General features: G+C 39.7%; 1 protein-coding gene across 2 annotated transcripts; it reads left to right on the top strand.

Annotated features, from left to right (window-relative positions):
* On the top strand, positions 1-22,830 carry pitpnb (phosphatidylinositol transfer protein, beta). Of its 2 annotated transcripts, XM_061060950.1 has the most exons (12): positions 1-97; positions 7,040-7,070; positions 8,101-8,246; positions 11,292-11,383; positions 11,623-11,630; positions 12,924-12,998; positions 13,494-13,577; positions 16,224-16,301; positions 16,407-16,511; positions 16,810-16,932; positions 18,012-18,104; positions 19,308-22,830. In XM_061060950.1, the coding sequence occupies exons 1-11, from the start codon at positions 78-80 to the stop codon at positions 18,057-18,059; spliced, it is 810 nt and encodes a 269-aa protein (XP_060916933.1). In that variant the 5' UTR covers positions 1-77; the 3' UTR covers positions 18,060-18,104; positions 19,308-22,830. The 2 variants fall into 2 exon arrangements, with proteins under 2 accessions (XP_060916933.1, XP_060916932.1); XM_061060949.1 differs by lacking the exon at positions 18,012-18,104.
* Positions 22,831-24,706: the final 1,876 nt, after the last annotated feature.

Raw genomic sequence — 24,706 nt, forward strand, 5'->3', positions numbered from 1 at the left:
GGAGGGCGGAACGAACTTGTTGATAATTCTATCTGGCGTCGACTCCCAGTGCGCAAGCGCAGCCCCGGGTGACGAAGATGGTGCTCATCAAGGAATAGTGAGTGTTAAATGTTTTTTTAAATGGTATTTTCGCGCATTTAAAAGAGTCAATTTTACTAACATCGGATCTTAATTGTACGGTTAAACATTCGTGTGTTGTGTAGCGCTTCGGTGGCTCGATTACAGCACCGTGAAGCAGGTAAAAAGGGGCAGCTTTGAGAAGGGTGGATCAGGACGTGGATAACGGAGCTCACCGGTCTTTTTTAGGCGTCGCTACTGCCAGCTAGCGCTAGCTCCTGAGTTGTACCAGCAGAAGGGATAATTAGCTGCTTAATGAAAATGAGTTACATAAAAAAAAGGCTTCACAGATTACCCTTCAAACAAAACGTATTTATGTTGTTAACGTGGCTTCAACTGTTTAACATATCCCCCCCCCCCCCCAGCGTTAGCATGGCTAGCTTGTTAGCATAGCCTGTAAAGTAACGGTATGTTAAGCTTCAGTCCCGGGAGTGACAGATTAAGGTTCTCCGGATTTACCGTGAATGCTAGCTGGCTACGTTAGCTGCTAGTATGCCAACCTAACACTAAGCTAGCTGCTAAGTTAAAGCTCAATGCAGCAGACTGTTACCTGTCCATATCCCTCCTCAGTAACACACAGCAGTCATACCCTTCAAGCTAATCACTTTGTTGTCCCTAGCATCGATGAGTTAGCCCTTTAACTGGGCGGCTAATCGTGCCATAATAATAAAACTGTCCATTTAACAAAGCTGCCAGTACATCTGTCATACTGGGATTGTTTTTCAGTGGCTTCTTCACCCCGTTTTATCTCATTGAAGCTTGCTTTCAGTTTGTAGGAAACCTATAATGTTACCTGTTGTAGCCTGTGGGTGTAAAGGTAGCACAGGTTAAGTCAAGCCCCACCCCTGTGTGCTCCCTCTTTGTTTATTTATTTATTATTATTAGGTGCAGTAAAGTGACAAACTGGTGATACACAAATGAGGCACATTTGTTTTTCAGTCATTATTATGCATTTTATAAAAAGATTAAACAGAGGAACAAGTGAGGAAAACGCCTTGCTATTTTTTATACAGATATGGTTTGATGGGTTATTATCAGCAGGGCACATCTTGCTGTTAATGACAGAAAAACTACAAAACTGTATGAAATAACATAAGATATACTTTATTCATCCCAGCAGGGAAATGTAGGTGTGCCAGCATACATACAAACACACAACACATTCATACATACATACATATCACACCCATACAAAAAGCCCACAATACAGTTTGATATATGATATATGCAACTCAGGCTAAAGTTTAAATGTCTTCTGTCCTTACTTAAAGGGGAGTCGTTATAAAGTGCAATTGCAGTAGGTAAAAAAGTATTTTTAAATCTGTCCTTTTTGCAGCCTCCCACTAAAAACACTCTTTTTTTGTTCACACACGACATTGTGTAAGGGATGCATGTTATTGTCCATAATGTTCAACAGTTTCTGTGTCATCCTTCTCCCCATCATACCTAAGAAAGGATACAAGAAGTGAAAGAGAGAAGGGGGAGGGAGAGAAGGTGCTTTAAGAAAAAGCTAAAGACCCAGCTCTTTCATGAATACCTACTATCTTAATGATGATGGTCTCCATATTATTGATGATGATGATGGTTGTGACGATGGTTTTTGTTTGATAACGACGACTTATAAGATGGTTTCTATACTGATTAGAGCTCTCAAGAACTGCCGTCAATGTTGTGCTTTGCCTCTGGTCACTTCCTGTCAGCACCTGTGTGTCCAATCAGACTCAAAGCTGATCGTTTGCTCTTACTGACATTGTTCCCTTTTCTTAGCGTCTGCTAAGTGAATTGTAGAATTGTAGTAAAGGGGACTTGAGCGGTAGAAGAGAGTTGAGGAGTTGAGCTATGGTATGTGTTGAATATGTTGATGTTAAACAATGTTGTGGTGTGAGAGGTGACAGTTTGTGTAATGATTATGTTTTAGCGGAAGTTGACTGCAGCCGGGGTTTTGGGTTTGGTTTGAGCGTTATTTGATTGGAGGGGAGGATGGAGGGAGAGGCGCCCCCTGTGCTCTCTTGTGCACACAGCATTAGTGCTAACCTACAGCTTCACCTAAGGTGTTAACATTTACAATCAAAGTATTCACGTGTCTCTAAATCCTAATTGTATTTTACTTTAAAAAACATTGTGTGTTTCTACAGCTACAGAAATGTCTATCCATAGTCATCTACCAACAAAAATGCTGGCCTAATTTGTTTTTAATAGCACAATGTCAAAGTTTTAAATTGGATAAGATACCAACAAAACTAGAAGTCCTGGACACCCAATATTTGGTATTTTCTTTTTTAAGACGTCAACAAACAGGCACCTCCTGCACACTGTCTAAATTGCACAAAAACATTGGCAACCTTAGGTTTCCGAAACATTGCCAATGTTTTTTTGTGCAATTGCGACAGCATGCAGGAGTTTGCCTGTAATTTTTAATGGGTTAATTCTTCTCCTGGTTTCACCTGTCTTGTGAAATAGATATTAAGCTTTGGTACTATTGATCACTTGAAGAGCAGTGATTGTAGCATTTCAAAACATGTGTCAAAAAATAAGTATGGAAGTATTGACATTTTGATGACCTTATTACTAAAGTACTTCTACAAACTGTGTTAGAGATATTGGTAAACCTATGCAGTAAAAGATTAAGCAAGAAAATGAAACAGAATTAAATGAAATGGATGAGATATTTGTCAGGAAAAATAATATTCCACCAGTCAATGAAAAGCCATTAATTTTAAGCCAATTTTCCCCAAATCTAGTTTTTAAGGAACACTATATTCACTATCTTGTTTATTTAATCAATAAGCAAACAGAAGCCTCAATCAAATCCCATCTCTACATGTTCAGACTGTCATAACAGTTTAAAATATGGTCACTCATAAAAACAAATCTAATTGAATAGAAGATGATAGTATCCATAAATTTAAAAAATGGAAATGCAAAACATTTTGCTTGAGCCTAGAACTTTGAGATAAGTGTATGACTGAATCTTGAGGAGGTGAAGAGTTCATTCAGTATAAGTGTTGCTAATTCATTACTTGGTGCTACCCGCATATAGACGTGATAAACCCAAAGTACACGTAGGACAGGGCAGTCATTGAATGTGTTAAGAGCCGTTACATCCTGCATTAAACGCCATCATTTGAAAAGCCATCTAGTAAAAAATCATCATGAGGAGGTTAGATGCTTATTTCTGACCTCCTGGTGTGAATTCCGATTCATGGGATTGTTTTCTCGTCGAAGTCATGGGGCGAGTTTACAAGAAGTCCACACAAATTAGTTCTTTCTAGGGTCGTCACGATACCCGAGTTTTACATTTAGATATGATACTAGTAAAAGTCAAAGGATATATTGATTGCCGTTTTGATACCAAAGCAACAAAAATAGGAGTCCTCGGCTTCTAATATTGCAAATTTACTCGTTTTGTATTTCCAAAAATTGCAGGCAAAATCTTGCACACTGTCTAAATCTCACAAATGGGTCTGCAATGTTTTGGTTTAATGGCTCTCTCTTTTTCTCAGCGTTTGGATAAAATGTTGGTACTTTTGGATACTATCGATCATTAAAATAACACATCGTTTGAAAACACTCAATATTAAGAAGCGTTGAAGTTCTGTTCAGCACAGAATCTAATTCTTCAGATGCACATGGGAGTCGACCTGTACTGTGAAATTCACCACTTTCATCAGAAAAAGGAAGAGTTGTTATCGCTGTTGTGAAACCCACCTTTGGTTATGATTTACAGAGGGACATGCATGAGGTCTGCTCTGCATGTAATGACATGTTTGCAATATTGACAAGCTGCAGATTACTTTTTGCTTGGTCGTAAAATGTTAAAAGAAGCTCACTATTATTTTTAAAGGCCTAGGAAGACTTCTAAGAATTGACTGTGTTGTTCTCTATATTCATGTTGCAGCCATTTGTTTCCAAAATGAGCAAATCATCACTTGTGATTAGTGGGATTAATGACAGTAGGTTGGTTCCTCTCACAGCATCACAGTACCTGCTGGGCTGCAGGGGTCTGTGTTGTCTGCTGAGGCACACAGAGGTCTTCCTGTAGATCTTATATAACTACAGGTTTCATGGACTACAACAACACTAGATCTGTTTCTGGTCAGCCCTCCAGTTCAAATAGTTTAGCTCTTTATCATCAGACAAAGTGCAGACCTCCTTCTCTGCTGCTGCTGATACAGCTCTGCATCACAAAGTGACTGGAAACATTTCATTTTGGTTAGGATACATGCAGGACTCTCAATCATTAGAATGCAGATTGCCTTTAAACAATGTCTCTTTCATGCCCTGATCGGTTTCTTAACAGTAAGTAATCAATAACTTGTTAATTATTAACACGTAGTTGTAAGCTGAACTGGATCCTTTCGAGTGTCGCCTCTGCAGCGAGCCTTACAACTTTTTGGTCTCAAATTCTTGTCCTGATTAAATGTAGTTCATTAGGTTATCCTTTCTGTTTCCTGTAATATGTCTAAGCTGATGCTACAATACTTTTTTGCAACCACTTCCATTGAGGCTTAGAGTTAATTTGACAGGAAACCCATGTGAGTAAGTTGTGGTTTGCCTGATTAATTTCTTAGCACATGCTAAGCTATTCCGGTAAACAAATGGGTGTGTAGACTTCACTCAGACCGAAAGCTCTCAAGATGTAATCGCGTCTTGTTTAATTTGTTCACTCGTTGTGTGTCGTGTGACTGGCAAACTTTAAAATCTCATGCAGTGGTTGCTTTTGTACATTTTTTGTCAGAGCCAAAACCACAAACTCTGCGCTCTGCCTTTTCTTGTTTTTACAGTTGTGCAACTTTGTTCCTCTGGTTACATTTCTGTCGGTGCCAAAATCTGCATGGGCCTGTCTCACAATTTGATTTATTACTTTTTTTTTTTAATGTTTATTTATATTTTAAAGTTCTCTCTGTTTCAAGAAGAACATGTCCAAGTGATGGCTGAAGCCTTTGTTTGTGTAGAAGAATAAACAGTGGTGCATGGTGTGTGTGAGCTGGGGGATACACATGGGGTGGACATTTCGCAGGAGCAACAACTTTGCTAACAACTCTGATCTTAACTAGTTGTTTATTTTAATTTCCTGAAGCCCAAGATGACATATTAGCCCTTTTCATACTGTGTGTCCGTAGCTCAGTTTTTTTCACTTTCATATTGATTCTGCTTCCATGAGATTCATACTAAAGGCGAAACATCACATTGAAACTACAGACTGAATAGGTGTAACGACTCAAACGGTCGTGTGGTCTATAACATGTCAGAAAATAATTAATGTAGGTATCACAAACCTCAAGATGAAACCCTTAAATGTCTGAATTGTTTCTATCTCGTACAGTTTATGTTCTCGGAGGAAGAAAGAAAACACAAAATATAATATTATATATATAATATTTATAAAACTTTAACCTGAAAATGTTGACTGTAAATATATTATATAACAGCCTGATATACTCGCTTTATGGACCTCGTGGTGGAGGGCTCTTTCTGTCCTGAGTTTAGGTCGTCAGTCTGCACAGTTTGCTCTGCACCTCCAGGAAGCTTCATCAAACAGTTTCTGTTTATGTGGAGGGTGGGGTGCAGAATATGTCAGCACAATGTCTGAATGGTGAGAGGAGGTGCAGAGGAGCAGGAAACTCTTTATCTCTGTCTATTTACTGGACTCTTTTAGTTAACCTAAATGGCATAAGAAAGCACAGGCTGTACTGCTATCTAATCTCTGCATAAACTGGAACATAATTATGGTTAATAACTTGAGCTTGTGTATGGAAGAAGAGTCTTTATTTTCCCTTATTACAAAAACTAGACGCTGTAAACTAAATGTCCGCCCCTTTAAAATGAAATAAAGCAGCACTCGTGTGTTATATCTATAAACTGAAACAAAACAGCAGAGAAACATGATGCATCAAACTTAATTTAAGGCTGGATTGATGCCGTGCTAAATCCTTATTATTAAACTAGAGATTGTAATTGTTCTGAAAGGAAAACTGTTCTTAATGCAGAGAATTTCATGAGTAGAAAAAACTCCTTTTTTGCAACATTAGTGCACCAACTTATTATCAGTATTTGTTTATTTATTGTGATTCTTTCTTGCTGTTTCACCTACATTTGATCGTAAATGACTTGGATAGTTGTTGCTTAATAACGAGGCTGCAGCTACGAACATACTCGGGCAGGGCGATCTATCGAGTTTTCAATTTCAATGTAGTCTCTCCCCACGATCATATGATTATTGTGCTGCATGCCGTGCTGCGCTCGCTCTTCTTATGTGTAATAAATGTTTTAAAGTGTTGGTTGTTCTATTTTGGCCCCAGGAGTAGTTAGTTTATTATTATTAATCCTTTATTATATCTTATTATCTTTTGTGTTTTCCCTTTTTTATGATTGTTCATCGCTTGTTTTTTTTTTTTTGTTAAAATATTCAGTGTTTAAGTTTGAGAAATGCATCCTGATGTTGTAAAATCGATGAGTCATCGTGATCTCAGTATCAATCAAAAACAATCCTGACCTAATCGAGCAGCCCTAAAACATACTATCTCAAAAAAACACTTTTATTTCCCAGAATTTCAACATTCAGATACGAAAACAAAATTTTCCTTTCTCCTTCTTTTGTCCCTCAATCATAGTCGGAGTAAAGTTTATTCAAATAATGCTCCACCTTCTACAGTATATCAGGCCTCTCCATGAACTTCGTGCCTGTCAAACATTTTTTTGTGCTTAGTTGTTGTGTGAGAAATCCCAGAAACATTTTTACAGTTTTCCTGAACATTGTTGTTGTTTTTTCTTCAAATGAGACGACTAACTTCTGCTCCAAATCCTTTGGGTTTCAGTATTTGTTTTACATCTCTGTTTGCACACAAATGTGTTAAACTCTTCTCTTTTCTCTCTCTCCTTCCTTTCCTGCCCCACCCCTCCCTTGTTTTTCCTCTCACAGCCGCGTAGTGTTGCCAGTCTCTGTGGAAGAGGTGAGTATCTAAACTTCAAACCCTGAACTCTTCAGATTCAATCCTCCAAACATATATATATATATATATATACACGTGTTTATATCTTCCATGTTGACTCACGCTGTCACCTGCAACATACTCAAGGACACAATAGTCTTTGTTAACCTCACAGCCATAGACATGTTGTTGTGTTTGCAGGGAGAACGTTGGCTTCTGTGTGAGGCCTGCTCTTTAAACTGCGGACTCTTTTTTTTTTTTTTATGAAATTGCACTCCCATGTAGCCTGAAATATCGACAACGTTCGGTTCAGTGAGTCCAGACCCCACCGTGAATATCCACTGACATCACACACTGGCCTTAATTCACAGCCCACTCTGCTGGAGGATAAAAAATGCTGTGGCTGGGATTTAAAGCTTTGACTTTTTATGAGACACAACAAGGCAGTTTTTTTTTTTAGGCGTAGAAAAAAGGATTCTCCCCAGAACAAGAATTTTTTCCCGATTGGGTATCCTTCACTTAGTTTTATCAGCAGCATTAATGTCCCGTCATAATGCAGTAATATTCTCCATCATATTTCCAAACTCAAAGGATCAAAGTTTATTTTGAAAAGCATTAAGGATGGCTTTCCTTTAGACTTTAGAAAAACACATATAAAGCTTTCATTGCGCTCGACCACAGGTTGATAAAAGGACGTTTTGAAGCCTTAGTTTGAGTTTAGAGATTACGTCATCTTAATGAATCCTGAACTACAAAACATCAAGAGACTATAGGTGAACAAGAACATACCAGTTTATGAGCCTCACATATGAAGTTTGAAGTCTACTGTATGTATTTAAACAGAGGACAGAAAGGTGTTTTTTGCAGACTTTAAAACAGTCAGATTTTATTCTGTCCACCTTCCTAATGTCTGAGTAGAATCTTTGAGGCCGAGGCAGGTGCTGCATCACTAACAGCCTTTGCCTATTCTAGCAAAATAACCACAGGTTTCGTCTCCCTGCTGGTCAAAGTCATTTATTCTCTGTGTTGTTTCTCTTTTACTTTCTCCCAGTATCAAGTAGGGCAGCTGTTCTCCGTGGCTGAGGCCAGCAAGAATGAGACGGGTGGAGGAGAAGGCATCGAGGTGCTGAAGAACGAGCCTTACGAGAAGGATGGGGAGAAGGGACAGTACACACATAAAATATACCATCTAAAGAGGCGAGTCTTCACTCCAGCTTTAAACTCATTTAATATGTTGTTCTTGAGATAAGAAAATGTTTCTGTTTTTCTTTCTAACCTGATTCCAAAAAAGTCATTTAAGTACACGACGACTGGAGGTTCATAGACTGCCTTTATTGGAGGTATAGGACAGTGGATAGAGTCGGAAATCAGGGAGAGAGGGAGGGGGGAATGACATGTGAGAGGGGCCACAGGTCGGATCTGAACCCAGGCCGCCTGCTTGGAGGACTACAGACTCCATACATGGGACGTGCAAACTAACCACTACGCTACTGCTGCCCCCAGAACTTTAAAAAAAATAATATATTGTAGGGATGGAGTGAGTATTGGAGTCAAAATGTTTTCTCCAGCAGATTGATGAAGCTGACAGCTGCAGACATGTGTAACGACTGCAACGTAATCCTTGTAAAAGTAAAAGTTCTTGTTTCTTGTCACTGACTAAGTGTTGAACAAAATGGCAGAACTGATCCTACAGAGAAGGACCTCTTTGTTTAAGAATAAGATCTTTTTATTCTACACCAGAAATGGCTTCATCGCTCCCGTTACAGCCGCCAGGCTCCATTGACAAAACAGTGATGTCATTTTCACTCATGCACAAAACTCCTGGAAACTTCCTGAAATGTTCCGGGTTTGAACGCAAGCGGCAAAATGTTGTATGCCGACTTTTACTTTTAATTTCTGCTAACCTCCGTGTCAATGTTTAGCATGGAGTCTGGGTGAGTGGTCGTGACAACCCAGCAGGAATTATTCAGGAAAATTCACGCGAGCGAGTGGGAGGAAGTGATGACGTTAATATCTTGTGACAGGCGCACAAACATAGACTGTATGCATGTGATCTCTGAGCACATAGTGACACTGCTTCATTCTGTTTTCTGTCTGCCAGTATGTTCTACTTCGCTCTTTTTGGTGATATTATGAATATGTTTATCTACAAGTCATAATGGCGTCAGAATCTGTTGCTTTTTCCGTCACTTCCTGGTCATTCTTTGGACATCATGTCCTGCCTTCCTGAGACCCCTCCTCCTGTCTGAGGGGGTTAGTCTCTCACTGAGAGGTGCATGTGTGAACAACCTACTGAGGAAGATTTCAGGGTCAGTCTGCCTGAAAATATTAGAAATGTCCAAGAGAGCGTCTATGAAAACAGTTTAATTTTACCTGATAAATAAGTGTGTCGCTGGTTTACCTGTCTGAGCAGTAAGTTAGGTCCTGGTTTAATGTGACTTTTGCTTTTTAAAGGGCGAGAACATTATTTGAACACAATAATATCACATTAAGTTACTAACAGAGGCTGCAGTAGATCATCATCTCCCCTGCATTGTGAGGTTAAAAGACGGGTGTTGATGGGGTCAGTTGGTTTTGAACGGACGCCGTAAAGGCTGTTTTCAACTTCCACATAAAGCATCTTAACTCTTCAACAAAAAACTTCAGTCTCTGTAGGAATCCACCACATCTCAGGAACAAGTAACCAAAATATGGCCCTGAAACATGTTGTAAAATGCAGTGGTTACAATCTGAAGCTTGATTTTTATTTTTATTTTTGTGATGAGCAGACACTAAAGTTTGGTACACACTAAAAGACTAATAACCCCCTTTCAGACCAAAGTCAGCAAAGTCCTGATCATCTGATGGATCCAAAGATTACTTTGCCAGTTTCTCCTGTGGTGTGAGGTTTGTTAAGAGTGATTTTAAGATTTTAACCTCCCATATGTGCTGGCAAGACGATCAGGCCGCCCCGATTTGAAATCTCCCTTGTCCTGGGAGAACACCGTGTGGGCTCTCTCACATTTTAAATATAATTGAAGATTTTAAAAATCTTGAAGTGTGTGCCAGTCCTGAACATTTCACGGCTTTTACGACAGCATATTAGCTGCTCTTACCCAGCCCGAGAACAGGAGATGCTCGTTCAAGATTCAAGATTAAAAATGGCGAGGGTTGTTTGGCAGGGGTGAACATCGATTAGGAGATGACTTGCTAAAAAAGGGAGCTGGGACATTAGGACTCCAAGACGTCGAGTCCTTCATGAAATCAGAAAAACACAAACTCTGCAGGGTGCAAACCTGGTATTCATTTTCCATTGTTTGGGGTCTTAAGAAGTCTTAAATTGGATTTTAAATTAAAACTGTGCAGAAGCCCTGATTTACAACAGGATTCAATTTCCAGCTTCCCATAAAGCTTCTTTGTATCTTCTACTTAAAAAGTCTTATCGTTCATAAACTCCAGCTCGACAAAGCTGGCACCGCTCTCGGCTTTGGCCCGGCGCACCAAACAAGTGACATAAGTACGTTAGGCACATAAAACCTGGGAGCTGGCTCCGGACGTGTTTGTTTGTATCACAGGAAACTTTAAACAGCCTGCCGCCAGCTGTTAAATTTGACGGTGGACTTTTTTTGGCAGGCGTCTTAACGGGACGTTACACATGGGGTGGTGATGAAATCTCTGCTTGCCAAAAAATAAGCCGCCATTTTACTGAACCAGTCTTACCTTACTGCACACACACACACAAACACACACACACCATCCCTGCATGGTGTTTTCCATCTTGGAACATAACGTCTCGTCTCCACAGTAGAGTCCTGAGACACAAATGATGGAGAGAAGTGTTAAACGGCTGGAAGCTTTGCAACTCAATCGAAGATGTAATATCCAGACTACATACAGAATAATGAGAACTGAAGGTTTCCCCAACAAAAGGTCCTTATCTTCCCCCCCGTCAGGTGTTTCCTCCTGCTTCGGCCTCCCTTTGAGCACTTTCTGACCGGTTCTTTGATTTTGCAGGAAATAGGTTTTTTTGCATGAGGGCTTTCATCCTTTGGCTGAGCACCAACAGCAATAAAAAAGAAAAAGAAAAGAGGAAGACAATTCATCAATTCATAAAATGTTTTCTTCAGCTCTGAAGAAATGGTCATTATGTTCGTTAACACGGCAAGGCTGAGGTTTTCAGGACAAGGATCTGCTGCCGCTCGTGAATTCAGACCTGATTTGTCTGACTTGTTTTTTTTGTTTTTTTTCTTTCTCCTCCTGCAGTAAAGTCCCGGCCTATGTGAAGATGATTGCACCAGAGGGAGCTTTAGTTTTTCACGAAAAGGCTTGGAACGCCTATCCATACTGTCGCACAAGTAGGTTACCTCTTCTTTTCTGCACTGTGCATGCATGTTGAAAAAGAAAAAGAGCAAATGGAGGCGATAGTTGCATGTCATCATGGCTCACTAGAACTGACATTTACAGCTTGTTACAACATGTTTTATAGTTTTCTCAAAGTTCTTTAAATGTCTTGATGATGAACGTAAAACCTCATTTTGATACTTCTTCTAATATGTTTTTTCTTGTGTTTTCTTTCTCCCTCCTTCCGCTGCAGTTGTGACGGTGAGTTTTTATTTATTTAACACATTTAAAGTCTCTTTAACAGCAAAATAAATCTGCATATCTTCACAAAGTGCTCTGGAGGCTTAATGTCTTCTTAACTCTTACTCACTGAGTTAGGTCGCAAGCTAAACTGCTAAAGCTGCGTTTAGCACCCTGACCAGGGGCTAGGAGGCGGAGCTTGAACCTCTACAGTCTATGAATGAATCTAGAGAATCCTCACTTTATGCATGACAAAGGAATCAACGCACAAACTGTTATCTGTTATGAAACTCCTAACACTTCACACATATTCTCGTAATTAAATTCTGAAAATGTTGGTGTGCAAATCTATTCTGTACTATGTTCAGTTTCGGTGTTAGCTGGGTCAAATGTAGCCACCCTACTTAAACGGTTGATGCAGCAAGAAGCAAATCATTCCCTGCGTCTAAGAGTATTGTGTGCAAGGCAACAGTTTTCAAGGAGCAAATACTGAAAATGTTTGGAGGATAAACAGGAAGTGCATTAGGAAAGTGAATATTTGACGGCACTAGTTTGTAAATCAGATCCTAATCTGCCTTAATTTTTGTTCTGCTGTGGTTTTAGTCTCAGGATCAAACTTAATTTATTTCAACAAAAATGTAATCAGCGATAAAAGCTCTCCTTGAATTCTCTTAATGGACACCTTCAAGGGAAATATTTCTCGTTCTGAGTACTGTCCTACAAGTGTTTTTTTCCCCCACTCCACGGAGCAGATTATCACCCCGCAGACGACGTAAACCGAAAGCTTCCTCCTCAAAGTTCAGTGAAGATATAAGAGCTCGCTTTTGTGCAAAGTCAAAGTGCAACAAATCTGCTTTTTACACGCTATATTTCTGCAGATTCACTTCACACCAGAGTACAAGGAAGTCACTGATGACTCCCTATTTCCTGTGAAACGAGCCGTTGTTTTTTTCTTGGGGTAAATTGCCGTTTTAAACGCTGCTGTGTCTTGGCCTCTGAGCTGGAGCTTTATAAAGAGTGTTACTACCGACGGTGGGGTTAAAAATAGGCGTGAGCCGAGCAGTGCAGCATCACTTGTGTTGTTTCAGTCCAAAAGTCTGATTGCTTAATTGGATTTAGCCGCAGGCCTTAAGTACATCTCTTCTTCATTCATGGAATTCTCTGCACGGTGTTTGCTGAGATCAGCTGCACCTGTTTGCATTCAGGGAAGCAGCTGTACCTTATTTTTTAAAATTCAGCTTATTTGAAGAGCTAAAGGCAAGAAAGATTCTTTTTCTCTTTTTTTAAACCTTTGTGTTTCCTCCTGCTTTTCAGAATGAGTACATGAAGGACGACTTTATGATTAAGATCGAGACGTGGCACAAACCTGACATGGGAACAGTAGAAAATGTGAGTACATCGGAGCCGTAGAGGACGAGATATCCCGACTGCTGGACTTTATTTTTGTCCCCAAAACACATTAAAGCCTACATTTCCCACAATGCAATGCAGTGTCATTGTTTTATTCAAGCCTGAGGGATGCTCCATGCAAAGTCTATGCTTCTTCTTTCTTATAATTCAAGAAATTAAAACTAATTCTGAGCCCAAAGAAAAAATAGGCCCATTGACATCACTATGACATCATCTTTTGTTTTTCTCCATCACTCTCTGTAAGCAGGGAGACAAACTCATCTAACGCTGTCCTAAGGGTTCAAATAGGTTGGTGCATGCACAAGAGAAAGTCCAGCTTTCAGGACATCTGTGTGCTTTATATTTGAATGCCATTTGATTAACACTAAACAATCATTTGAATGAGAAAACAAAGTGTAGACGACGTCTCCCTTGTCGCCTGTGTGCTGAGCTGAGGTTGACTTGTTCCTCGTTCTCTCTCTCTCTGTGTATCAGGTCCATGACCTGGACGAGCAGACGTGGAGGACCGTGGAGGTGGTTCCCATAGATATCGCAAACAAAGAAGAAGTGTCAACTGCGGTGAGTTGTTGCATGGGGTTTGCCTTTTCAAAAAACCAAGACAAGAAAAAATATTTTGTGCGGGCTCAAGTTGTGACCTGAAAACACAGCCTTATGTGCAGGTGCATGAAAGTTTCAGCAGGTTGTCTCCACCCTGAGGAGGAGTTGGGTCATAGAGGTTCCCTTAAAGTTTCAAATGAAGCTGCTTAATTCTTTTATCCAGATATGTTCTTAACTGTTCAAAGAGGCTGTCTTTCTTCTCTGAGTGGTACAAAATATTTAAACTGCATAACAAGCTGTCAGACAGTTGAAGTCTCACAGGCATCATCTTGAAATTATCAAATCTTACCACCCCGACAGGAAAGGGGAAGGCTGGTTCAAGTTCTGCAGCGTACCAAACTTATTTGACTGTTATTGGAGCGTAGGGGGAAAGTGGGCGTGGCCTAGGGCAGGCTGATAATTGTGTGTTTCTCTTATGGTGGTTGCATGGAAACGGTAGTATACTGAATTCCTCAACGTGTTCTTCTAGGATTGTTTGCTTGGATATTTATGATGCGCTGCCTCGGTTCCTTGTTAGACAATTACAGATATTGACAACACAGGATTTTTGATTTTTTCATTTTGATTGTAATCGATTACTCATGGCAGCCCTACAGTACAAATAACTAGGATTTTATCCATTCATGATCACAGGATTTTTGTTCTTTTCATTCAGAATAATTTAGAAGTATTTCTCTTAAAATCTCCACAAGCTCATCAAGGGTATGACAACACGAGTTTTGCACTACTGATGTGTAATCATAATGTTTCCATCCAATTCTGCACGTGTCTGTTTGTTTCAGCATGCCCCTGAAACCGTCTCCACGTGTTCCCGCTCCCGCCTAATTTAATTTCTTCAGCCAGCACAGGCACGCAAAAACTCCAAAGATGCCTATCTGCTTACTCAAGACGGCTGCCTCCCCTCCGCTGAAAATCAGACCACTGAGACTCATCAGATGACATTTCCCATCCATGTTGAGTCAGTGAATGACTCAGTAAAAAACCCATTTACTACTACTATCCCGTCCAGCAGCTGGTTTATTATTCTCCGTCAGTGGAACATCCATTTCATTCATGTTTTATTGAACACTATTTTCTGTCTCCACTCCGGTTCTTTGGCGGATGAATCCGACTTTGAGCCGCGTCACTGAACCCTCTCCTCAGTGCACGGTGGCAGCTGTCACTCTGTAATACCTGAACCTTCATGTTGGTCGAGGTTTAACATCTTAACAAGAGGCACTAAGCCATTTTCTGTCCTGATGGGTCACAGTTGTAGCTGTGTTTCTTCTACTAGCTCGTCCGCAGTAATGACTTAAGTGGATCAGTGTTGAGGCCAGGGCTTAATCTGAACGTCCATCTGCTCCAGGTATTCACCACTCCTTCCCATCAGTCCTTCGTGGATTAAAACAGCACAGGGAGCTGGGAGTTGAGGGTTGGTGGAAGGGGGGCTTGTAGCCAGTGAGGTCCAGAAACACACCTGCATTTCCAGCTCATGGCCACAGGGGACACTAGAGAGAAAAGTGAGCAAAATGAAAATGCTACACATTAGAATTTCAATTGATGTTGATATTTTAGGGCTGATGCCATTACAGATTATGAGTAGTTCATGAGAACCATATTTTGGACTCCGATATGCATTTTCAGTAAAAATTTAAATCTTTCTGTCAACGTTTTGGAATATTGCAAACTCACAACACAAGACTTTGTTTAAATGTTCATCCAGAGACTCCCCTCCTGCTCCAGGCTGCTCTCATCTCTGTGCATGTCAGCGTCACCCAGGGGTCAGTGTTGATTGGCTATTACTCGTGTGATGTCTGGCCAATCAGATAGATCAGAGTTGTGGGCGGGACATTAGGTGATTTAGGTTGGTGAGTGAAAACAGAGCCAGAGGGAAAGACACACCTGTAGAGCAGGGCGATCAATAAATAAAACGCTGATACAGATAATGGGCAAAATGCCAAATAGCTGCCCCAGGCCAATAATCGATCGACCTCTAATACACATGTGCAGTGCTGGTCTGAAATGTGCCAGCAGCCATTTGTTGGCCCCACACCGGGCTTTCTGCAGCAATGCAATCATTGAGATTTAGTGTTTTACAGTGAGTGGACTAAAGAGCTGCTCATCTGATCGGCTTCACACTCAAATCTACACACCCTCAACGATCCGTCCCCACTGTGAGCATCCTCAAGAACTCTGCAAGAGGTTATAGCATCATCTGCACCAGGGCTGTGCATTCCCATTAAACACATTGCAAAAGTCTGAATGCATTGTGATTCTTTGTCATTCAACATGTGAATATTTTACATGTTGAATGGAGGCCTGGGTATAATGGTAATTTAGCTGCAGTCAGCTAAAACCAGCAATAATAATAATTTTATTTGTGTAGCATATATCACATAGTACCTCGGATAGACAGAGACATGGGTGAAAAAGAGAGAAAAGTCTCTTTTAACTTTAGGACTGTTGTGAATCAGGTTCTGGGCTCTTCACTGGTGGAATGAGACTCCCAGCTCTTGACACAGTGCGACCCACATCGTGGTGCAGAGCTCCTGAAAGAAGCAGCTGTAGTCGATTTGTTTTTTTTTGCAGGATCTTGATTTTTTCCTGTTTTCATTTGTTCTCTTTCAGGATTATAAGCCAGAGGAAGATCCGTCTCTTTTCCACTCAGAAAAGACAGGCAGAGGACCTCTCGGCGCTGAATGGAAGGTAACAGACCGCCACAGAGACGGGAAAGCGGAAAAGCGATGCAGCATAACGTCCGGTGTGAATCCTCTGTGTTTGTGTTGACTGGATTGTTTTCTCTCTTCGCAGAATGAGATGAGGACAGATTGTCCGTACATGTGTGCGTACAAACTGGTCACCGTCAAATTCAGATGGTGGGGTCTGCAGACCAAAGTGGAGGGCTTCATCCACAGGGTAATTATGAGGGGGGGACATTTAGACTTCATAATATTTAAACAAAAGGTTCATTTTACCAACTTGTGCAAGTGGCCAAAGTGTTGTTTTAGTTTTAGTCAGCAGAGGGCGACATGGCTATGAGAAACTCACATGAGTAAAGGAAAGCATCATTTAAAGGAAAGATTTTAAAAATTAGACAAGTTAACGAGGAAAACCTTGAAGTACCAAACATGATTTTTTTTTTTAGGAAAACATGAGTCCTGCCTGTTTTTTCTAACCACCTGTTTCTTTGTTTCATTTTGTGTTTCTGTCACAGCAAGAAAAGCGTATTTTCACCAACTTCCACCGCCAGCTGTTCTGCTGGATCGACAGATGGGTGGGTTTGACCATGGAGGACATCAGGCGGATGGAAGAGGAGACCCAAAAAGAGCTCGAAGAGGTAATCAACTCACACAACTATCCTGTCAGACACTGGACCGTCATGCCTTCAGTCTTTATAAAGTCATAAAAGTTTTTGGAAAATACCTAAGTTGGATAAGAATAATTTCAGACCTACAAAGATAAAGTTCAGATCAAGGAAGGTGCTTGAATTCAAATATTATCAGAGAGTAATGGTTTAAATTGAACACTATCTGCTCTTTTCATGATTTACTTTTTTATTTGTAACCGGACCCTGTGTAGTATTAAACATAAATGTTGCTATTTGATGCTTTGTACCAGAGTTATCTTAGAGCTAGTTTACATCTGCAGTCCCTCTGCAGCACTATAAGTCCTGGTAACCAGAAATCTTTAGTTTTTTCAAATGTGAACAAACCTGTTGGTTCTGAGAACTTCCTGGTTAACAAAATTTAAAAAAGAGAAGACACCTGCATGAACATTTACCAACATAAACCAGTGGATTTTATAAAAAGATCACTGCAGGAATGAAGGAATTGAATTCAGTTGCATGAAAACCAACATTTTCATCGCTCTAGATCCTTTCTTGTGTTGTTCTTGCTCTCTGATGTACGCCGCTTTGGATAAAAGCGTCTGCTAAATGAATCGTAGAATTTAGATGTAATGAAAATGTTTTGCTTTAGGAAACAGGGAAGTGGTTTTAAATAGGTGAATTTGCCATTTCTGGTTGGGTGATTCAATGCATTTTAGGGGCGCAGATGGCCTAGTGGTTTTGTTACGCCCCATGCACAGAGCCTATAGTCGTCCAAGCGGATGGCCCAGGTTCAAGTCCGGCCTGTGGCTCCTTTCCTGCAGGTCATTCCCCCTCTACCTATCCCTGGTTTCCTACTCTATCCACCAACCAATCAAACAAAGGCAAAAATAAATCTTAACAAAAACAAATAATTTGAAAGAGTTCAGGTGTTAAAAGAACAGACAGTTTTTCTATTACATGTGTACAGATGTTAAAAATAACCAAGAAGCTCTTGTTGACTGATGTGTGTAAGAGTTTTTGCAGCTGGAGACGACACAACACGTGAAATCTTCCCGCTTTAACCCTTTCACTCCCGCCTCTCACATCAGATGCGTCAGAAGGGAGATGTGCGAGGCACCTCTGCGACAGAAGAGTAGAGCCCCCCCCCCGCCGCTGTAGGTCAAACTCTAGAGGCAGGCTGAGTAAGTCTGCTCTGAAGGAGGAGGAGAGGTGGTGGTGGCGGCGCTGCATGGATCATTCTCCACCCTGTTCTTCTTCACACTGCTGTCCGACTCACCTGTTTTGTTTTCAGCTCTGTCCTGCATGGCGTCGTCTTCTTTCCATTCTGCTCTTTGTTTTTTCAGCTCCTGTTCTTCAGACGTGGTTTAACCCACCCAGGCTGACATGTTAATCAGCTGATATGATCCTGTTATTTCTCAGTTTGACCACATTTAAGGAGCATGCAGACACTGATTAGTCTTTGGGTTTTGTTGAGTAACATTTTGTCTAGACTTTTCATGACTGTCATCGTTCACGCAGCAGTGACGCAACTGTCTTGTTCCCTCGTTTCAAACATGGATGATTTATGAACACCCTCTTCATTTATATATATTTACATCTTTAATATTCACATATTAGGGATTGTGATCCTGATCAAATCAACCATGAACACTGGTACGTAAAGAAGTTTATATGAAGTTTATAATTTCCCTTTCTTTACTGTATTTTCACGTCAAACAACACAAAAACTCAATAGTAGCCTAAAGCTCCCAATATATATGATCTGATATAACTATTTAATAATGGCAACCAGTTCTCAGTGAGTATCAAATAGTGTTTCTCTCTGATAAGCCGACCTCTAATTTAACGTCACTATCTCTTTTTATGGAGTTCAGGACTACAGTTTAAAATGTCAGGACACCAAACGCCTGTAAATATGAAAAGTTGAATATTACAGTTTTCCCAGACGACATTTTGATCAAAATAAATGTTCTTGTTTTGATCAACAAACTTTACGAAATCTACATAAGCACTTAATACAGTATTTAAAAGAAATGAAAGCAGCTTTTGAGGATTGCAGGAATTCATTTTTGTCCATTTTGAAAATAATCCAGCTTGCTTTAACCACAAATGAAGAACAGGAGCGTATTCTGTCTCGTTTTCTTTCTCTCTGCTGCTCATTCACTCATTTTAAAAAAATGTTGTCCCATGTTTAACGTTCACTCATCCTGCATGCTTCACTTTGTTTTCCTCCTCATGTTTTGTTATTTTATGACAACAACTAACCTCACTGGATTGTTTCCCCCTCTGACTTCCTGCATGTGCACAAACTCTCTCACAGACATAAAAGATTGATTTCTTCTCCTACGACGTCGCTAAACTTTTTTGTCCTCTGCCCCCCGCAGCTGCGTAAAACAGGTCCGATTCGAGGCACCAGTGCTGCTCATGAGCAATGAGGCAAATCAACCAAACCCTGTCATGATGATGTCATCAGAGACACGCCCACCACCACCACCACAACAACGACGACGATGATGATGATGAGGAGGCGGCGGCGGCCCCCGTCGTCGCTCTCTTCTCCTGTCTCACATGATTCATCGGGGGGGGTTTGACACGATTGGTTAACAGTACTGTACAGCTCCTTTCCCCCGATCACAAGCCTCCTGTTCACTGAGAAAACAAACAAACAAAAAAAAACATGGTTTTGCATACATATAAAAAGAAAAAAAAAACTCTTTGCACAGAACGTAACTTGCCTGATATGTAATTGTTAGTTGATTATTACAATGGGGCTTTGTTTTTATTCAGGTGTGTAAACCGGGACTCAGAAAGTCAAGCCTTTTAAATTCATTAGAATGTTTTTTTTTTTTTAGCTAAACAGGTTCCCACAGAATTTGGTATACGATGACTTTAGCAGGTATTGGACCATTTATCTCCCCCTCTTTTCCTTGTATTATAACTGTCCGTCTCTACCTTACTCCCTCGTCTCTCCCCTCATTATTGTCTATATTCTCGTCCTCATGAATCTTGTCTGGATCTCCTCCCCCCCTTTGTCTCACCCTCCCTCCCCTGTGTCTGGCAGTCATTCGGGATGTGTTTTTCTTTCTTTTTATCGCTTTCATTCAGAGGCCAATCCATGCCTGATTTTTTTTTTTTGGGGGAGTCAAAGCAAATTTAATGCATGATCGGTAATTCTCCGCTTTTGTTTTAACATTTTTCAACATGACTCGCCTCCTCCTGCCCCCCCTCCTCTCTCTCTCTCTCTCTCGTCACACGTGCATGTGATATCAACAGCGACTCCTCACTTCAAACTGTCATTGCATGCGTGCAGTCCGTGCAATGCAGCTTTTTGCTCAAGTGGATTGTTTGTGTTGATCAAAGAGAGCTCGTTGGCGCCCCTCTTAGGAGAGTCTGTACAATACACCTGTGTGTGTGTTAAGCGTGTGCATCTGTGTGCTCGTTTGCGTCATCAAACTGCCTTCGAGGACTGTCGCTTTTTTTTTTTTTTTTTGAGACCGAGATGGAAAAAAACATTCAGATTAACTCGAGGCTTCCAGTCGAGCGTGCCTCATGCTGTCGCTGCATGTCCTTTTTCTCCTCTTGCTCGGGCTTTCACTGGACGGCCTCCGCTGAAGCTTTTTTTTTAACAAATGAGGACGAGTGAGCGTGCGTCGCTGCAAACGTGACTCAAGGTCGTTTTTTTTAAATATATCTCAAACTACAGCTTCTACTCTCAGAGCACAGGGGTCCAGGCAAAAGTTGACAAGCATTCTGGGTGTGTAGTCTTTGTTTGTTTTAAAAAGTTTTAACCCATAAGTAAATATAAATTGAGGTTTTCTTGACTGTTTTTTTAGAGAGGAACGAAACGGCTTTTTAGCAAAGAGAAAAACAGACTTAAGTTCAGATTGCCGTCGGGTGGTGTGCTTCGAGCCTGGTGGCATCTTATCCCCCCGCCCCCTTTTTTTTTCTTTGTTTTCGTCCGCTTCGTTTCAAGGCTTGTTGCGATCTATCACAGCTGACATCATTTTTGAGCGTAATGCAGATCCGGTCGGGCTTTAGGTAAAGATATTTGTGGTGTTTTTTATGATCATGGCGTAGCTTAGTGCAGTTACACAGCTTTGTTTTTTTTTTTGGATCAGGTATGAGTGTGTAGGTTTCGTCGTAACCTATCTATGCGTGGTTTAATGTCAGACAGGTTTTAAAGAGAGTTCTAAGTGTACTTTTTAATAGGCCCATTATAGAAATGGACAAACTGTACATACAAAAACACTGACTTGAATGGGATGTTCACAGCTACTACTACATCGTCAGGTCGATTATTCAATACTGTACTGCTAACTTAAAATAAGTTATAAAGTTTTCAGAGCAGTGATGTCAGCTCTGCAGACGGTGAGCGGTGTGCTTTCCACGTGTTGTCGTCACTAAAAACCATGGTTAAACTGTACCTCATCCATGCTTTATGAATGTACAGATAGGCAGACAGGAGGTGTCGGTCTTTGCAGGATGTTTCTGTGCGGACATGTTTCACACCTGTACAAGCATGACTTGGGCCTGTTAGTCGTCAGTACATGAAGAGAGATTCACTCGAACAAATCTGGATTCTACAGAAGAGGATTTGGGGCCAAGCACAGGGAGGAAGGTTTTTATTTTGCATTTAGGGAATAATGTTGAAATGTTTGGAATGAAGGTGTAGAATAAAAAGGAAAGTTGTATTTCTTGCATTGAGGAGACAAAAAGTCAAATTATTAAGGAAAGGAAATTCCATTGTTTACTTAAATCAATCAGGAAATTCTTTCTGCATTTTTAAGACTTTGTGAAAATGTAATTAAAAAGTTGAAATGTTGAGTATTAAGTTAAAACTTTCGATGCAAGTGCCAGAAAACAACCAAAAAAATAAATAAAATCAGGAACTTTTTTGGAGGCATTTTATGAAATTATGAGAATAAAAGTGAAATAATGACCTTTTAAATTAAGATGCCTAAAAAAAAATCATAATCCTCGCTTCAATTCTTGTCCGACAGGCTCTCTATATTCAACGTTGAACATAATTGTTGTGACATTTTCTTCTTAATGCTCAAATAATTAAACAACAACAGTCTGATTCTATTTCATGTTAATTCTGACACTTGCTTTAAAATCTCAACTTCAAAACAAAATTCAAACATGTCCTTTCTCTGATCTAAAAACTCAACTTCCTCCTCTGGATGCAAAATAAGAATTCATAAAAAGTCCTCTGTGTTTTCTTCTGCTGACGCCTGGTCCCGATAATCTCTGTAAAATTCAGATCTGCATGCTCTACACTTTTTCTATTTTTCTTTACCTTTTATTTTTTCTTGATTTTTTAAATTTTTTCTTAATTTTCTTTTTTCCTCCGTTGGATCGGTGCGTTTTGAGACGCTCTCGAACTGCATCAGACAAGAAGGGAATTCCTTTTTAAAGGTCGACGTTTCCTCAAAATCAAACTGAATTCAGCTCGACCTCGGGTTCCTGACGAGGAGTGAAAAGCCTGTCTGAGTTTGATGGTGACGAGCGGCCCCGGCCTGTAGACTAGAGTAGACTGTGTGATGTTCGGTTTTGTAGCATTACCAGGGATGACTGTGAGGGGGAGGGGTAGAAGCTTAGGGAACAGATGGAGTCCAAAATACTGTTTTTTTTTTCTTTAATGTAATCATGAATAAGCACTTGCAAAATCTACTGTTTTCTTTCTTTTATGTTTTGTTTTCTTTTGTTGTTTTTGGAAGACAAAGATTCACAATGTATTCAAGTTTCTCTTTTTTTTCTGATAAGGCAAAATTCAGGGGAATTAGTCGTGAATGTATTACAATTAGTTCCTCTTTTGTTTTCTTTTTCACGGCGTCCACGCTGTGGCAGAAGGTCTAGACAATGGAACATAACAGAATATCTAATAAATTTGAACAAATAAGAGAATCGACGTGCCGTTTGTTTTTCTTTGAGTGTTTAGAATGTTTCTCTCAGGGTGAACATTTACTTTTTGTTTTGGGCTTTTAAAACCTTCAACACCTTACCTCACCCCAAATTATGTGTTGAGCCCTCATTGCAAGTGTAAAGCTTTAGTTTACATTGCAATTCATTTTTTAAATATACACAAGAGCCAAGTTGGATGACGAGGAGACGTATCATATGCAGGTAAATCATTTCCCGTGAATTGATTGCAAACACTGAACTAATTCAGTTTGGCATTGGAAGAGGATGTGGACGTTTGTCTGGCATAAAAGAATCAGTAACATAATGTAGAAAATCCTGCATTTAAAGTAATAGTACACAAACATCAATAAACACCTTGGGGTCAAAAAAGAAGAAGCCTTTGTGCAGGATGACCCATTTAGGAATAACTTTACTGTGAAATACATTAAAATGTAAGATAAGTACCTGTTGAAGGAGGTTTCATTTGACCACTTTTATATATATTTAATCAATTATAATACTTTCATTTTTGGTTGATTTTGTATTTTCCATCAATCCAAATAGTTGCTGATTAAGTCACTAAATCTGACAACTCTGTAGTGGATTCAAAGTTTTAATATTTTACTTTGAGTTGTATTGGGGGGAAATCTTCTCTACTTTGGTAGATAAACATTGTCACTAAGCCAACCCTAGAAATGAAACAGGATATATTAGCAGGTAGGAATAGACAGTATAGGAATAACTTTGGGTATTTTACAATATTTTAATTTGTAATATATTGGATTAAAAATGAAACCTGCTACGGAAGTTTTGCAAACTTGAAGGGAAATATTTGTGTTAAGATTCAAGTAAGAAAGTTCATGTGATCAGAGCAGCGTGGAGTACAAATTACAAGAACCAAAATACACAATTTATTATAGATGCAGTTCTTTAAAGCTCATCAATAAAATGGTTATAAACCGTATACTAAATACGTAAATAAAACTATACAAAAAGGCGTCATTGTGTTACAGTCCAATTTCTTAATAAAGGATTTTTACAAGGTTAATTGACTCAGTGTGAAGAAAAACATGTCTTAAAAGCGAGAGTGTTTAATATATAGAGTTGCATTACAGGGCTACGGAAGAGGATTAGGGACAGACGAGAGAAATAATGACAGGAGGATGATTTTTGTTTCCATTTTGCACTTTAAGAAAAAGTCAAAATGCAGCGGAAAATAAGTAGAAATGTTGGAAATAAAGATGAACTATAATTTTCGAAGTCAAAATAAAAAAAAGTTTATATGTCGAGAAAAAGTAGACATGTAGGATTTAAAAAAATATATCGAGCGAAATGTCACAAGAGATGTCAAGAATAAAGATGAAATGGTCAGAAAACATGTCAGGAATTAAGTTGAAATATCAAGACAATAAGTCAACATGTCACCAAAATCTCGATTTAATTCTCGAAATAGTATTTAAATTGTGTTCTCGACATTTCTGTGTAATTCTCGAAGTGCATAATGAAAACAAAAAAGGTGAAATGTCAAAAGAGATGTCAAGAATAAAGATGAAATGTTGAGGCAACATGTCAAGAATTAAGCTGAAATATCAAGAAAATAAGTCAACATGTCACGAAAATCTCGATTTAATTCTCTAAATAGTATTTAAATTGTGTTCTCGACATTTCTGTGTAATTCTCAAAGTGCATAATGAAAAGAAAACTTTATTTTTTTCTCATGTCTGGCCCTAATCCTCTTCCGTCCACTAACATGGCTGTGTGTTGTCCTGGTGTACATATTCATGCATACTTTAAAGCCCATGGACGGATAATGACAGCCTGCCTGCTGCGCTTGCACAAAGACAAAAAAAAAAAAATCCTTTAATCGCTCCTCGAAGCA

Source organism: Labrus mixtus, chromosome 17 (genome assembly GCF_963584025.1).
Source record: "Labrus mixtus chromosome 17, fLabMix1.1, whole genome shotgun sequence".
Taxonomy (NCBI): Eukaryota; Metazoa; Chordata; class Actinopteri; order Labriformes; family Labridae; genus Labrus; species Labrus mixtus.

Coding starts and splice junctions, on each gene's coding strand:
- pitpnb (XM_061060949.1), top strand. CDS start 78: ATGGTGCTCATCAAGGAATA. Junction 7,071..8,100: donor TGCCAGTCTCTGTGGAAGAG/GTGAGTATCTAA, acceptor ACTTTCTCCCAG/TATCAAGTAGGGCAGCTGTT. Junction 16,302..16,406: donor CTCTCGGCGCTGAATGGAAG/GTAACAGACCGC, acceptor CTCTCTTCGCAG/AATGAGATGAGGACAGATTG.